Genomic DNA, 13,908 nt, shown 5'->3' on the forward strand with positions numbered 1-13,908 from the left:
GAAGTGATAGTTTTAAAGTAAATATGCATTAGTAATGCTTGGGAAGAAACCAAGTAATAAGATACTCCCAGTAGCCTTACAGGCTTAGTGTGTCTCAAAATGCAATCCTACCACCCCACTCAAACTTTAGAAAATAAAACCCAGAGTTACGGCCTGTCCACATGCACTACATAATCACCCTGCCCCTTTTGTCTCTCAGCTTCAGAAATATAATGGTAAATCAAGTCAGCTCTCGGCTGTGAAAATGTGTTGCGTGTTTGCCCACAGGGAAAGGGATATTGAAAGGACCATCTTCTTTTTTCCCCTTGAACCTGTGTTAGTGTTGTGCTCAGATGCTGAGGACCTGCTTCAGATCTCACTGTCTTCTGAAGACTGGCCTTTTTCTGTTGAGGCATCCCTGTCTTTTAAATTTCCATCATGGAGAGTTTTCTTCACACTGGGAAATCATTTCATGATTTGGTGCTGTGCTCCAGAGCTGTTGGCTAGGGAACTTTCATAATTAACCTAAGCACCCTTTGCTGGTGCCTCTGGAGTTAAATCAGTGGGCTGATATTCACACAAGCAGACTTAACATTGTGATAAAGAACTGCTGAAGTGACTGAGAAATGGATGTTCCCATAGCTAATCTAGTGCTGATTTACCCCGTGTGGTGTCCTACTCTAAAGCATCTACCATGATCAATTGTTCTGGAATTTTTTTTTGTTCTTCTTTTGCTCCAGGTGTATACCAGCTCTGCTCCCCTCAGAATAGGTTATTATGTCACTAATTCCTATAGCATGCCAAGCCCTTCCATGAGACGGGCTGTGCTGGAAACTAAGGAGCTTCTGGAAATAAATGGCCATGTGGTATGTATACTTACTGGGAAGAAGGGAGGTCTGTTTCTTTTTTTATATATGTAAGAATTTTACTAGCTGTTTCAAAGTATAATTAAAATACAAAATATAGAGTATAGAAAAGCTAGAGTGTAGAACTAAAGGAAAAAGATAAAACTGTAAAAGTACAAGGAGATAGAAAGTGGAAACGGAAAGTGACTTCGGCTTTCTCCAATACGGATATAAGTAAATTTGCAAATATAACCTCTTAATATTGGTTAAACCTTAGTAACATTACCTTAGTAATATTATTTCTATCAAAGCAAACCATTTAATCACTAAAACCCAAAATCAAAGCTTCATTTTTTTCTGACACAAGCAAGCAATCTAAAAGTTGCCAACTACAAATAAATCCAGAAGCAGTATTTTCTCTTATTAACGCTGTCAACTTAGCCATTTGGGCCAGCTCCACCAGTTTAATAATCCAGTCTTCCACTGTAGGTATCTCTGGATCTTTTTATTGTTGTGCATACAACAATAATCTTGCTGCTGTAATCATGCATAAAAGCAAAGTCCCATGTTGTTTCTCAAGCTGCTTCTCCGTCAGACTGAAAAGAAACAGTCCTGGGTTTTTTTTTTAAAGTCCACTTCGAGAATCTTTTGAATATTAACACATATTTGATCCCAATTTTTTTAGCTTTTTCACAAGTCCACCAAAGATGATAAAAAGTCCCTTCGCCAAGAGAATATTTCCAACAAACATTTGTTACTCCATTATTTAAGTTAAATATCAATGATACATAATTTTATAAAAATTCTCCTTTAAATTATAATTCAAAGTAATTTTCAAACCTTTATTCCACATACTTTCCCATTGCTCCAACATAATACCATATCCAAAGTTCTTGGCCCATTTAATCATACATTCTTTTAACATGTTCATCTTCTAGATTCATTCGTAACAACATTTTATATATCTTAGTAATAACATGTTCATCATTTATACAAGGTTCCATTTCAAATGGAGTTGTTTTATTAACAAATTTAAAGTTCTTTTTATCGGCTTTAAAACATTCTGAGAACTGCACATAAAGTAAACCAATGACGTGTAAAACCTTCCAACTCTTAACATTTCCCTTGTTTTAAGCTTCGGCTCACCCTCCTCAAAGTTTAACAAATCTTTATAAGTTAACCAACTTGTTCCTCCCGCATGTTCTCTTCTGACAAATGCTTCATGAGGTGACAACCACAGTGATACATTAGGAGACAATCTTGCTTTATATTTGTTCCAAACTCTCAGTATGGCACTCTTAACAAAATGATTTTTAAAATCCTTATTAACTTTAACTTTATCATACCACAAATAAGCATGCCACCCAAATCTCAGTTCATGTCCTTCAAGATACAATAATTTCCTGTTCTTCAAAGTTAACCATTCCTTCATCCAAAGCAAACAAGCATCAAAATACAATTTAAAAGCAGGCAAACCCAAACCTCCTAGTTCTTCGGCATCTTGTAACAATTTGTATTTAATTCTTGGTTTCTTGCCTTGCCGAATGGACTTCAAAATATCTCTCTGCCATTGTTTAAATTGTAAATCTATCATCAAAATTGGTAGAGTCTGAAAAAGAAACAACATCCTAGGCAAAACATTCATCTTAATCACAGAAATTTTCCCCATAAGAAACAGTTATAATTTTTCCCATCTCAGCAAGTCCTTTTTCACATCATTCCAAATTTTAACATAATTATTCTGACACAACATACTATTCCTAGTTGATAAAATCACCCCCAGGTATCTCACCTTTTTTTCAACCTTGAAACTGGGCTTACCCATCAACAATTCTTGATTGGACAAGGTCATGTTTTTGGTTAACATTTTTGTTTTTTGTTTATTTACTTTATTTACTTTATTTATTTATTTATTCTATTTCTATAGCTGCCCATCTCAGCAAGTGACTCTGAGCAGCTTAAGATCTGCCAATTTCAGTTTCTTCATCAGCTGTTCTGCAGTATCCAAAGGATGCTGTAATGTCAAAACTAAATCATCAGCAAAAGCCCTCAGTTTAAAATCATCTTTTTAAACCTTTAAGCCCTTTATTTGTTCATCTCTTCTAATGTCTCTATTAAAAACTTCCAGCACTAAAATAAAGAGCAAAGGTGACAAAGGGCATCCTTGTCTTGTTCCTTTTTGTATATGACGTTCAGTTAACTCATCATTCACTATGATATTTGCCTTTTGAGATGTATAAATTGACTTATTTCCCTGATAAGATGTCCCCCAAAGTCCATAATTTCCAAGATTTTAATCATAAAATTCCAGTTCCAAGTATCAAAGGCTTTCTCTGCATTTAAGAAGATAAGAGCCACCTGACAATCATCATGATATTGTAGATATTCTATAATGTCCAAAACAACTCTTACATTGTCTTTTAACTGTCTTCTGGGTAAGAACCCACATTGGTCATGGTGAATGAATTCCTGTAGAATTTTCTTCATTCTTTCAGCCAGTACAGAAGCAAATATTTTATAGTCACTGTTCAGCAGTGAAATTGGTCTATAATTCTTAATTAAAGAAGGGTCTTGCCCTTCCTTTGGTAAGAGTGCAGTGTTAGCTTCTTTCCATGAATCTGGCATTGCAGAAACTAACAAAATAGAATTCATCAGTATTTTAGGGGAGGTCTGTTTCTGAGGGGAACATCAGGAGGCACGAGAGATTTTTGTTAGGGCTACAGTCAAGAAGGAGAGGGCAAAACTTCAAATAAGTGTCATCTGGGCTTTCCCTCCTTCCCTCTCTACTACTGTATCTCCACTGCACTGCCTGTTATTAATAAAGGTTGGAGTTTCATATGAGCTGAAGAGAAACCAGGCTGACTTTGCTTTTAAGTATTTGAATACTGTATTCTGGTTCACTTTGCCTTCACCTTTGTGTAATTTGCTTATTCTTACACCATTTTTGGTGTCCCACCATACAACATTTAAAGAATTTGACTTTATTTGATGAATGTAGAAAAATCTTTATATACAAGAAGGCCTTCAGGTTGTTTCCAAGTGGTCGTTACACAGGACTGCCGTTTTATGGAACATCTGTTAACTTTTAGTAGAGTTGTACAAGCCTTTCCAAAGTGGAAAATTGAATCACGTGCAACTGAATAAATGTTTATCCTTTTGTTGATTTAGAGCAGTGTTTCTCAAACTTAGCAACTTTAAGACTTCAACTCCCAGCATTTCTGAGTCGGGATGCTGGGGAATTCCACACATCGTAAAGTCGCCAAATTTGAAAAGCACTGATTTAGAGAAATGTCTTTTTCTGAGTCACTTTCTGCTTATGAATTGAGTTTCTAGTGACATGGTAGAAAGTCTGATCTCTGTGATTCCTTGTAGTCTGTGTTTAAGACATGAATATATGATTGTAGTATTTCCTCCTGCATATAAAGCAATTAAAAAAAACTTTTAAAATGTTCTCTCATTTCTCTTTAGTTGGTCCCCTTTGAGGCATGTGACATGAGCTATTTTATGAGCAACTTAAATACTGCAAGTTTTTTTGTTGATGGTGGTGCCACTTTCTTACAGTCTTTGTAAGTATTGTGTTTTCTCTAGTCTGAGATGTGCATCTGAGGGAACAAGAGGAGTAGAAGGCTTATTTTGTGGAAATGATTTTTCCCCCTTTTCTTATCCTGAGTTTCCAATGATTTTCAGTAGGCTGAGAGACAGGGTTTTAAGTTTTCTGATGCTAAAAGCTGCTGTGAATGAAACATTTGGGACCTGTGCTGTTGTCAGTGAACTTCAGTTGTATGAATCTTTTTTTCCCTTGCTTCAAACTACAACATCCGTAACTCTGCTGGAAGCCTTATTTTTATTACGGATCAAAAATACTACAGGTAGTCCTCACTTAGTGACCACAATTAGAACTGACAACTCGCTTGCTAAGAGGCGTGGTCACTAAGCAGAAAATCACATGACCGTGATGGGCTTACAATGTCAATTCCCATTTGATCATTAAGTGAATCACCGTGGTTGTTAAGCGAGACAGCACGTGACCATGACTTGTGATTTTCATGTTCTCCATTAACTCTGCTTGTCAGAAGCCAATTGTGGAGCACGTGAATGGTGATCACGTGATTGTGATGCTGCGATGGTCATAAATGCGCTCCAGTTGCAAAATGCCCAAATGGCAATCATGTGACCATGGGATGCTGCAACAGTCATAAATGCAAGGATTGGTTGCAAAGCTGCATTTTTTACACTGTTGTAACTTCAAACAGTCGCTAAATGAGGCAGTCAGTAAACGAGGACTACCTGTAGGTATGTGGCGGAATGTAATACCATATAAAACAGCCTCCTACAGTAATACAGGCAGTATAGTATCCTGCTTGATGTTTAAATGGACAAAATTCAGCTTCAAATCTCCATTTAATCATAAAGCTCACTTTAAATATTTACTGTCTCTCGGCCTAATATTCCAGGATCACTGTCAGGTTAAAATTAAAATCTGGGAACAAGATACACAAATATACAAGAATTCAAAGTAGTGTATCAATGCAACAAATCAATATAGTTGAGAGAATTAAATTGTGTAATACAATGTCAAATAGCATATCACTCACCGTGTAGAGGAAATGTGTACATCAATCTGAATGGATGCCAGAATGGCTATAGAGAACATCAAGGAAATCATAAGAGAAAAGAACACAGTTTTTTTAGAAAATGGAAGTCTTGGTAACATTTTATTTATTTATTAGACATACATACATACATACTACCTCTCCTTCAGGTATCCAAGGTGACATACATAGCACTCTTCCCCCATTCTGCTGCACAACTACAATCCTGTGGGGTAAATTGGGCTGAGCAAGAGTGAATGGCCCCTGTTTGACCCAATGAGCTTCTGTGGCCTAAAGTGGACTAGGACCTGTGTCTTTCTCCATGCCAGTCTGGCACCTTAACTGCTACATCACATTAACACTCATTTTAGAGAGGACCTGCTTAGTAAGGAAATGAGGAAGACACACATACACACAGACAAATGTTCACCTTTTTAAAAAGTACATTGGATGGATGGATACAGATAATTTCTTTAAAAAAAAGCAAAAAATGAATTTGAGAAGTAACCTGCTAAAATGAATTCAAATAAAAAGCTTCCAATATAGCAGAACCAAGGAATCAGCCCAGGAGATACTTAATTTATTTGAATCAGTTTTTACTACAGATGAACTGGACATGTTTAAAAGCACAAACCATTTTATGGGAGTTTTTAGAGTGTGCTTTTGAAAAGTGGGAATGAAATGGAATCAGCAAGAAATAAGAGACCTTAATGAGTTTCATTGTGTGACAGTTGATTATCTTGCAACTTTATGTAACTTGCAATTGAAGTCAATCTTCTTAGTTGGGGTTGGAAGATAATTACAATAACTGTTTGAAAAAAATGGATCCAGGGATCCAGCAAGAAATTACAGTGAGTTAATCTTGGTGTCTATGTTGCATAGATAAATGTAAATACAATTAAAACAATTAAATGTATAGGCAGGAAAGTGTTGTTGAAGAAGAATTGGATACGTTTTTCAAAGAGAAGCACTGCCTTGTTAGCCTTCTAAAATGATTCGGAGAGCATTGCCAAACATGTTGATTGGGTAAATAATAGACATTGGCTGGATTTGCACATCGTTTTAAGCCATAATATAGTTTGCTTGATTTTAGATTAGTGTGATAGATGAACTCGGCTGCTGTAGCTTATTATAACAAACCTTGTATTGGCAGCATACTAGGACCGCTCAGTCATAGCATAGTTGAATTTCCCAAACAGCTCTTGATAAAAGTCCTTCATTGGAAACCCTTGAGGAAATTTAGGAGTAATGAGATAAGAGAAGAGGTCCTTCTGTAAATCAGTAACAGGTTAAAGAAGATTAGAACAAAGATTAGAATAAATGGATAGCTTTTGCAATGGAGAGAAGTAAGATTCTGCATTAAGCCCACTTTTTTTTCCTTTTAACAGATGGGATGAATAGAGAAAGAACTAAATTTTCAGTGGAATGCAAAGTTATGCGGGGGCATTAAAAATAATGGGGGGGGGTGTCTGTAGGGCCACTGTTTTAAATAGGATGTTTGACTAGATGGCCTCTGTGTCTGATTTAGTAGGATTTTTCCTTTGGTTTACGGATTAATCGGAATTGCTAATTTACATGATAGACATTCCTGGATGCTAATAGTGATAGCTGGTGCCCTGGAATTGGAAGGTAACATCCATTGTGAAAATTATCTTAGCATCTTACTTACGTACTTGGGTTGTCTTGGTTGCCTTTCAGCGAAGGTGAGCCTGAAGATCCAAACCTAAAGGCTGTCCTGCTGCTGCTAAGATTGCCTTATTGGATACGAAGAGTCCTATCCTGGATCATCAGACCAATAGTAAGCCTTGTCTCTTGCTATTCAGTTTGCACAGAGGACACACAGATCATTAAGATTGGAGTACCTTAGGTGAGAAGAGTTCACATATTATTGCTGGGACTCGTTATTCTTCATTGCAAAAAAATTTTGCTTAATCAGTAAAAATATATTGAATAATATTAAGGCAATGTTGCCAAAAAACATGTGAAAGCCAGTATGGCTGAGTTATGCGATTACATTATCATAATAAATAGGTAACAGTGCAAATCTGGTTCTTTTGATAGCTATAGGATATGTCAGTACTTGTAACTATTTATATTTGCATTGATATGTATCTTTCACGGTGTATCAGAAAGCTAGCTTAATCTTCACATTCTCCTGACATTTGCTTGTCCCTTGGAACTTTGAGCATTCATTCTCTAATCAAAGTTGTTTTTCAGATACTGCATCTTGCGTAATTTTGTAGCAGCAACAACAGGTTTATCCATTCAAAAGATGGGGGAAAGTATAAATCAAAACCTAAGATGTGAAATCTATTAACACACACATTGTCTCTTTCTAGTTGTGTATGGAGATACAGATGAAGTCTTGACAATTTTGGGCCTTTTTTAAAATAGAGGATTCTGGACTTCGATATTATATACTTAAAAACATGTAATTGATATCACAGTGTACCCTTCTGGACATGAGAGGGAAACCTAATCCATGCTCTTGAGATAGATGTCCCCTATCTAAGCAGTTCCACTTTCCCTTAAAGTACCTTTCTCCCTTCTCTTCCCAATAAGAAAGAAAGATGTATTTATTTATTTAGGCAAATTTATATAGCCGCCCATCTCATTAAGTGTGATTCTGGGTGGTATACAAACATAATAACAATAAAAACCATAGAATTCTCAAACTTAAATAAAAAGGAAACATAAAAACCTAAGACTGCAGAAAAAGAAGAGTCATTTGACGACATAGAGCCACCTTGCAGGCTCACCATGGGATACTCAAGGTTCCTATAAAGTTCAGAAGAAATGACACACAGTGAGCAGATTGATACTAAATTGCTTTTAAAAAATCACAGCTAAATTTCAGGGCATGCATTTTCCCCAATTCAGAAATGTGTATCATTTTGGAATAGAGAACAGCGTGATGTGGGGGGGCAGAGGAGGGTTGCACAGTTAGGTGGTGGTGGTGATAATGGTGACGGTAATGAAGTTAGATTTATATGCTGCCTTTACCTCAGGAACACAAGGCAGCTTATGTCAGGATCTCCCTTCAGTTTATCCCCCCAACAAAAACTTTGCGAGGTAGGTTGAGCAGAGAAAATGACTAGTTCAAAGTCACCCGGTGAGTTTCCATGGCTGATGGTGGACTGGAAACTGGGTTTCCACAGTCTAGTCTGTGATTTTAGCAACTACCCTACACCAACTGTGAACAATCTAGCTTTGACATGCTCATAGTTAATATAATGTCTATACATGAATTTGATGTAGAAAAATCAGGCTGCACTGAAACAACTGAACTTCCTTAACCTTCAGCCTTCCAAATGGGTTGGGACTACTGTTCCCAGCCAGGAAAGGTTAGAGAAATGGGTTGGCTACTTCTTGGGCTAGTTGTGTTTCATTCTAAGATTTTACTAAAATATAATATTTAAGAGTCTTTACCATTTATTTTTAAATCAACCTCAGGTATGGCACTTTTCTTTTTTCTTTTTTTTTTCTTTCCTTAGAATATTCGTATGTCAAGAAATTTGAGGAATGTGCGTAAAAGGTAAATATTGGTGGATTAATTAACATCTCTCTCAATGTTGTCTCTGTAGTAAGTTGGTGGTTTTTTGCTTCCTGATGTTATGGTTCCTGTTTGGATGGAATTTGTGGTGAATATGCTTTTAACCAAGCAGACATTATTGCATCTGCAGTAAGGTTTTCCAGCAGTAGTTTAGCATAAAACAAGGACCTGTGGGATGAGTTTCATATGTGATTCCAAAGAACTACAGCTGTAGAGTACCCGTATAAGAGGCTATGTATATGCAGAACTAGGGACACGGTGGCGCTGCGGGTTAAACCGCTGAGCTGCTGAGCTTGCCGATCGGAAGGTCAGCGGTTCAAATCCACGTGATGGGGTGAGCTCCCGTTGCTAGTCCCAGCTCCTGCCAACCTAGCAGTTCGAAAACATGCAAATGTGAGTAGATTAACAGGTACCGCTTCAGCGGGCAGGTAACAGTGTTCCGTGTAGTCATGCCGGCCACATGACCACGGAAGTGTCTACGGACAAACGCCGGCTCTTCGGCTTTGAAACGGAGATGAGCACCACCCCCTAGAGTCAGACACGACTGGACTTAATGTCAAGGGAAACCTTTACCTTTACCTATATGCAGAACTAACTAGAATGAAATTGCTCCCATCTACCTCAAAATTAACACTAAATTTTATTTCTTAAATCTTGTGAAAGCTCTGGGTTTTCACAGAATAACTTAACATTATTTTGAAACTATCATTTAGCACCTTTAACATGAAAAATCATGCAGTAGTACCCTTTTTGTGAACATTTTGCCAACCCCTGCTTTTTCAGTAGTTTTCTATGCACTTGTTTTAATTGTTCTCTGCTATAGTGAATGCTAGACATGTGTTCTTAAAATTATGAAGACTCCATAATATAACTTTTGAAGCCAACAATTCTAGCAAGCAGCTGTTTTTGGATGCATGGTTCCTTTGACATTTGCTAAAAGATACGTTGTGCCTTCATATATTGTCCATATATTGTCCCTTTCAAGGTAAAGGCAAATCTAAATAACATGGGAACAAAATACCATTCCTTGTGTTGACTTTATAGGAAAAATATGAGGTGGCATTTGCTGGAGGAGAGCACTATGGGTTGGGAAATACTGCTTAATCCTTCCTTGGTATGAACTATGTTCAGTCATTCCCCTTCTCATCCTAACTTGCAGAGGGAAGTAATTTGGGATAAGAAGAAAATAGGTTGGTATATATCAGAAGGGATTTTTAAAAACTACATTTCCTTCCCACTGATGCTTCTTACAAATACTTCTTGATCTCCATATTGATGATCTCAGCAACATTTAGTTTATTTTGCCAAAGTTAATGTGATAACTTTACTGCCATTACTGTATAATACCTTTCTCCAGTCTTGTGCCCACTGAATGCATTAGACTTTCAGCTCCATTCATCCAGAGGAATTGAAGTCAGCATAGCTGTATAGCACCAGGTTGGGGAAAACTATTATGTGTCATGAACCTAGAAAGCCAGTTCCATGCATCTGTTGTTCATCTGTTTTCTTTGAATCTTTAGGTCTATAAAAGAGCTTTGGAAATACCACTTGGAAGTTGAGGTAAATTTTCTTTTGGAATCTTCCCAAGCTCCATAAAAATCTTGCCTGTGTAGATATTTTCTGAGGCATGTAGAGAAAATAGCATGGTCTTTTTCAGCCTCAGACCACAGATTTAAAGCGTTTATTTAAAACTGTTGTATAACAGGAAAACCCAATAAGTTTTGAGATCATTCTTCTGTAGTCTGATGCTTTCCATTTGTGTTGGTCTTCTGTACCTCCCATGATCTCCAACTATTGGCCATGCTGAGTGGGGGTATTGGTAACTAAAATCTAACATATTTGGAGGATGCCAAATCAGTAAAGATGGCCTTGTTGCGAATGCTGTCTCTGTGGATATTTCATAATGAAGACCAGCTCTGACATACCTGTGTGGGAAGCTGTTCTTTCCTTTAAATGACTGTTTTAAGTTGAATATCAGCTGCTTATGTACAAAGATTTGTGGTGTCTGCAGAATTTTTTTGCAGGGGAGGAGCAGAACTGAAATGTAGGATGAAATTGTTACTTGTGCATTTCTCATGTCCTGCTATGCCTACCACAGACCTGTCTATTTTTCTTGTATTTATGCTCTGTTATTCAGTGACATTTTCCGTGACAGAAATACAGGTAGTCCTTGCTTAATGACCACAGTTGGGATAGGAAACTCCATCACTAAGTGGTGCAATCATTAAGCGAAACATCACGTGACCACGCTGGACTTAACAATGTCATTCTGGCTGCGGTCATTAAGCGAGTCACTGCAGGTCATTAAGCGAGACATTACATGACTGCGACTTGCAATTTCACTACCGGCTTCCCCATTGACTGCTTGCGGGAAGCCAGCTATGAAGTGCATTAATGGCAATTGCGTGACTGCAGGACACTGCGACTGTCATAAACACCTGCAGGTTGCGAACGTGACTGCGAGGATGCTGTGACAGCTATAAGTACAAGGACCAGTTGTAAATTTACGTTTTCAGTGCCATTGTAACTTCAAACGGTTGCTAAACAGGGCAGTTGTTAAACAAGGACTGTCTGTACAGTTTAGCATTTTGAAGAATGTACAGGATAAATACATTATTTGGCAACACCATGTGTTTCCTCGTTCAACATTAAATCAGGAAAATATTCTTTGCTCTAGAAAAAGAGCATTTTATTCCAAATCAAGCCATTGGTTCATCTAGTAGCACCAACTCTCCAAGGTTTCACAGGGGGAGGGGCTTCTCTATACAGTGGCACTGCACTGCCCTAGGAGAGAGAGTTAATGTTGGGTGTCTAGAAGGCGGTTGTTCAAGGAACAGCAACTCAGAAGCCCACCTTTGCTATGCTATCTGTCCTTCTGCCCCTACCAGATGCCATTGTATTTCTGGATGCCAGGTTTATTCACTGAGAAATAAAAGGTAGCCCTGATACGTAAATTGATCTCTTATCATTAGGAATGGTGCAGAGAATTCACTGCAGAATGGAAAAGACTGGAACTGGATGTGCTGCTTTGTCCTGCAATAGGTCCTGCTTTTAAAATGGGGCTTTCGGGAATACTACCAGGTATGTTTTTGTGACTTGGAAAACCAAGTCTTAGAAGCATGTTGATATCCTTTAGAATGGCACAGAGTGTCCCACTCCTATTCAACCAAATGTGAGTAAATCCTAGGGCTGTGGTGTGCTTTGATGTTGGGGCAAAAAATTCATGGGGTGACACATGGGGGTGCAAATATAGTGCTTGTTTGCAGCTCTTTAAACCAAACAGATCTTTTCTGAGGATCAGGTGGCTGTACTGTCCCAAAGAAAAGGGATGTCTGCTTCAAGGAGTTTTCACTTTTGAATCTGAAGCACTGCACAACCCTAATAAATCCCCATTTTGGATCTTGCCACACTGCGCAGGAAAGGCAGGGCCTAGTAGGCATGGCTCCATCCTGGATTATAAGTGAAAGAGTTCACATAGCATGTTTCATGTTGATGTTGAACATCTTACCTCAGTTACAGTTTATAAGAGACAAATAGCTGCTACTGAACATGTCTGTCTAGTAAGTGCACTGTACAATGAGGCAGAGACCTTCACGTGGGGTTGGCTGAATCGTGTTTGATCTTGCCTGAAGAGCCATTTTAAAGGCTGAGAGATGACAGTTTTAATTCAGCCAACCTTTAGAATCTGGTACACATTCATCCTTCCAAGAATACGTAACTACAATTTTTGTGACAGTCCAGACAGTATTTCTAAGTTCCTCTTAAATAGAGAGACTGAAGACTTTGGGAATTTAATTTAAGAATACAGTCTCTAAGGCAGTCAGATGGTCATCATTATCTGCACAGCCTGCAGAATAAACTGTTTTGAGTGTCTTCTTAAAGACCAGAAAGTTAGGGACAGCACATAGGGCTGTAAACATGGGACCTTCTGTGTCTGAACTTCTACATTATTAGTTGCTTGAGATCAACTTCAGTTTTTCCAAATAATTTTCTCATCTGTAGGGTGGAGAGGGGATACTTGTGATTAGAATTACGAAGTACTGTCTTCCCTGTGCTGTTAATCATTGCAAGTTGCTCAAGAGAGCTGAGTAGCCACTTTATGTATCTTGTGTGTTTTGTCTGTACAGAGTTAATTAGTTATACCATCTTATATAACTATTTGGACTTCCCTGCCGGGGTGGTACCAGTTACAACTGTGACGAAGGAAGATGAGGAGGAGCTAAAGAGTTTCAAAGGACACTATAATGATTCTGGGGACAAATTATTTGCAAAGGTACTTGGAATTGCATCATGACAGTGGCCAGCAGCATTTATTTGACACTTGCTGTAAAAAACTCCTTTCCTTATTCTGTCCTTGTAGGCAGTGAAAGAATCTGTGGGACTCCCTGTGGCTGTCCAGTGTGTGGCTTTGCCGTGGCAAGAAGAGCTCTGTCTCCGGTTCATGAAAGAAGTGGAGATGCTAACCAAGGAAAAATCAAGGAAACATTGAATGTGATATCACCGGAAGCAGAATGAAGTTCCACCATAATAACCATGGACTTTGGGGACTGACTTAGATTAAAAAAACTGAGACGGGGGTCACTATTGATGAATTTGTTGAGAAAATATAGGGGAAGAAGAATATAGGGGTTGAGCTTCACTCCTGTAAATAATTTCCATTGGAAGATTCAGTGCCGTTCCAGCTGTCATGTTTGCCGTTGCAGTGTTTGATTTACATCGTAACATTTCGCATGCCATGGTGCTGACGCGCATTCCAGTTGGGAGGGAGCTGCTGGGAGGCCTTGTATCAGGCTGTCTATCTGTTTTCTTGGGGATGGAATGTGTTTGGGTTATCGCTGGTGTTCAAGGTCTTTTTACCCCTTGATTAGCAGAACTCGTTAGGGGCACCTGGGATGGGGAACTTGAAATGGTTGTACGGGGGGAGGGCTTACATTTGCAC

At 38.3% G+C, this 13,908-nt stretch overlaps 1 protein-coding gene across 1 annotated transcript in view; it reads left to right on the top strand.

Moving 5' to 3' along the window:
* The window catches only part of LOC134494591 (fatty-acid amide hydrolase 1-like), a 33,179-nt gene extending 19,508 nt beyond the window's left edge, over nt 1-13,671 (top strand). Inside the window, exons 8-15 of the mRNA XM_063299844.1 lie at nt 720-845; nt 4,293-4,390; nt 7,115-7,214; nt 8,911-8,951; nt 10,490-10,529; nt 11,942-12,050; nt 13,097-13,242; nt 13,330-13,671. Of these exons, the coding sequence (XP_063155914.1) occupies nt 720-845; nt 4,293-4,390; nt 7,115-7,214; nt 8,911-8,951; nt 10,490-10,529; nt 11,942-12,050; nt 13,097-13,242; nt 13,330-13,458 (789 nt within the window). The 3' untranslated portion in view covers nt 13,459-13,671. The remainder of the gene's footprint in view (nt 1-719; nt 846-4,292; nt 4,391-7,114; nt 7,215-8,910; nt 8,952-10,489; nt 10,530-11,941; nt 12,051-13,096; nt 13,243-13,329) is intronic.
* Nucleotides 13,672-13,908: the final 237 nt, after the last annotated feature.

This window comes from Candoia aspera, chromosome 3 (genome assembly GCF_035149785.1).
Source record: "Candoia aspera isolate rCanAsp1 chromosome 3, rCanAsp1.hap2, whole genome shotgun sequence".
Classification (NCBI taxonomy): domain Eukaryota; kingdom Metazoa; phylum Chordata; class Lepidosauria; order Squamata; family Boidae; genus Candoia; species Candoia aspera.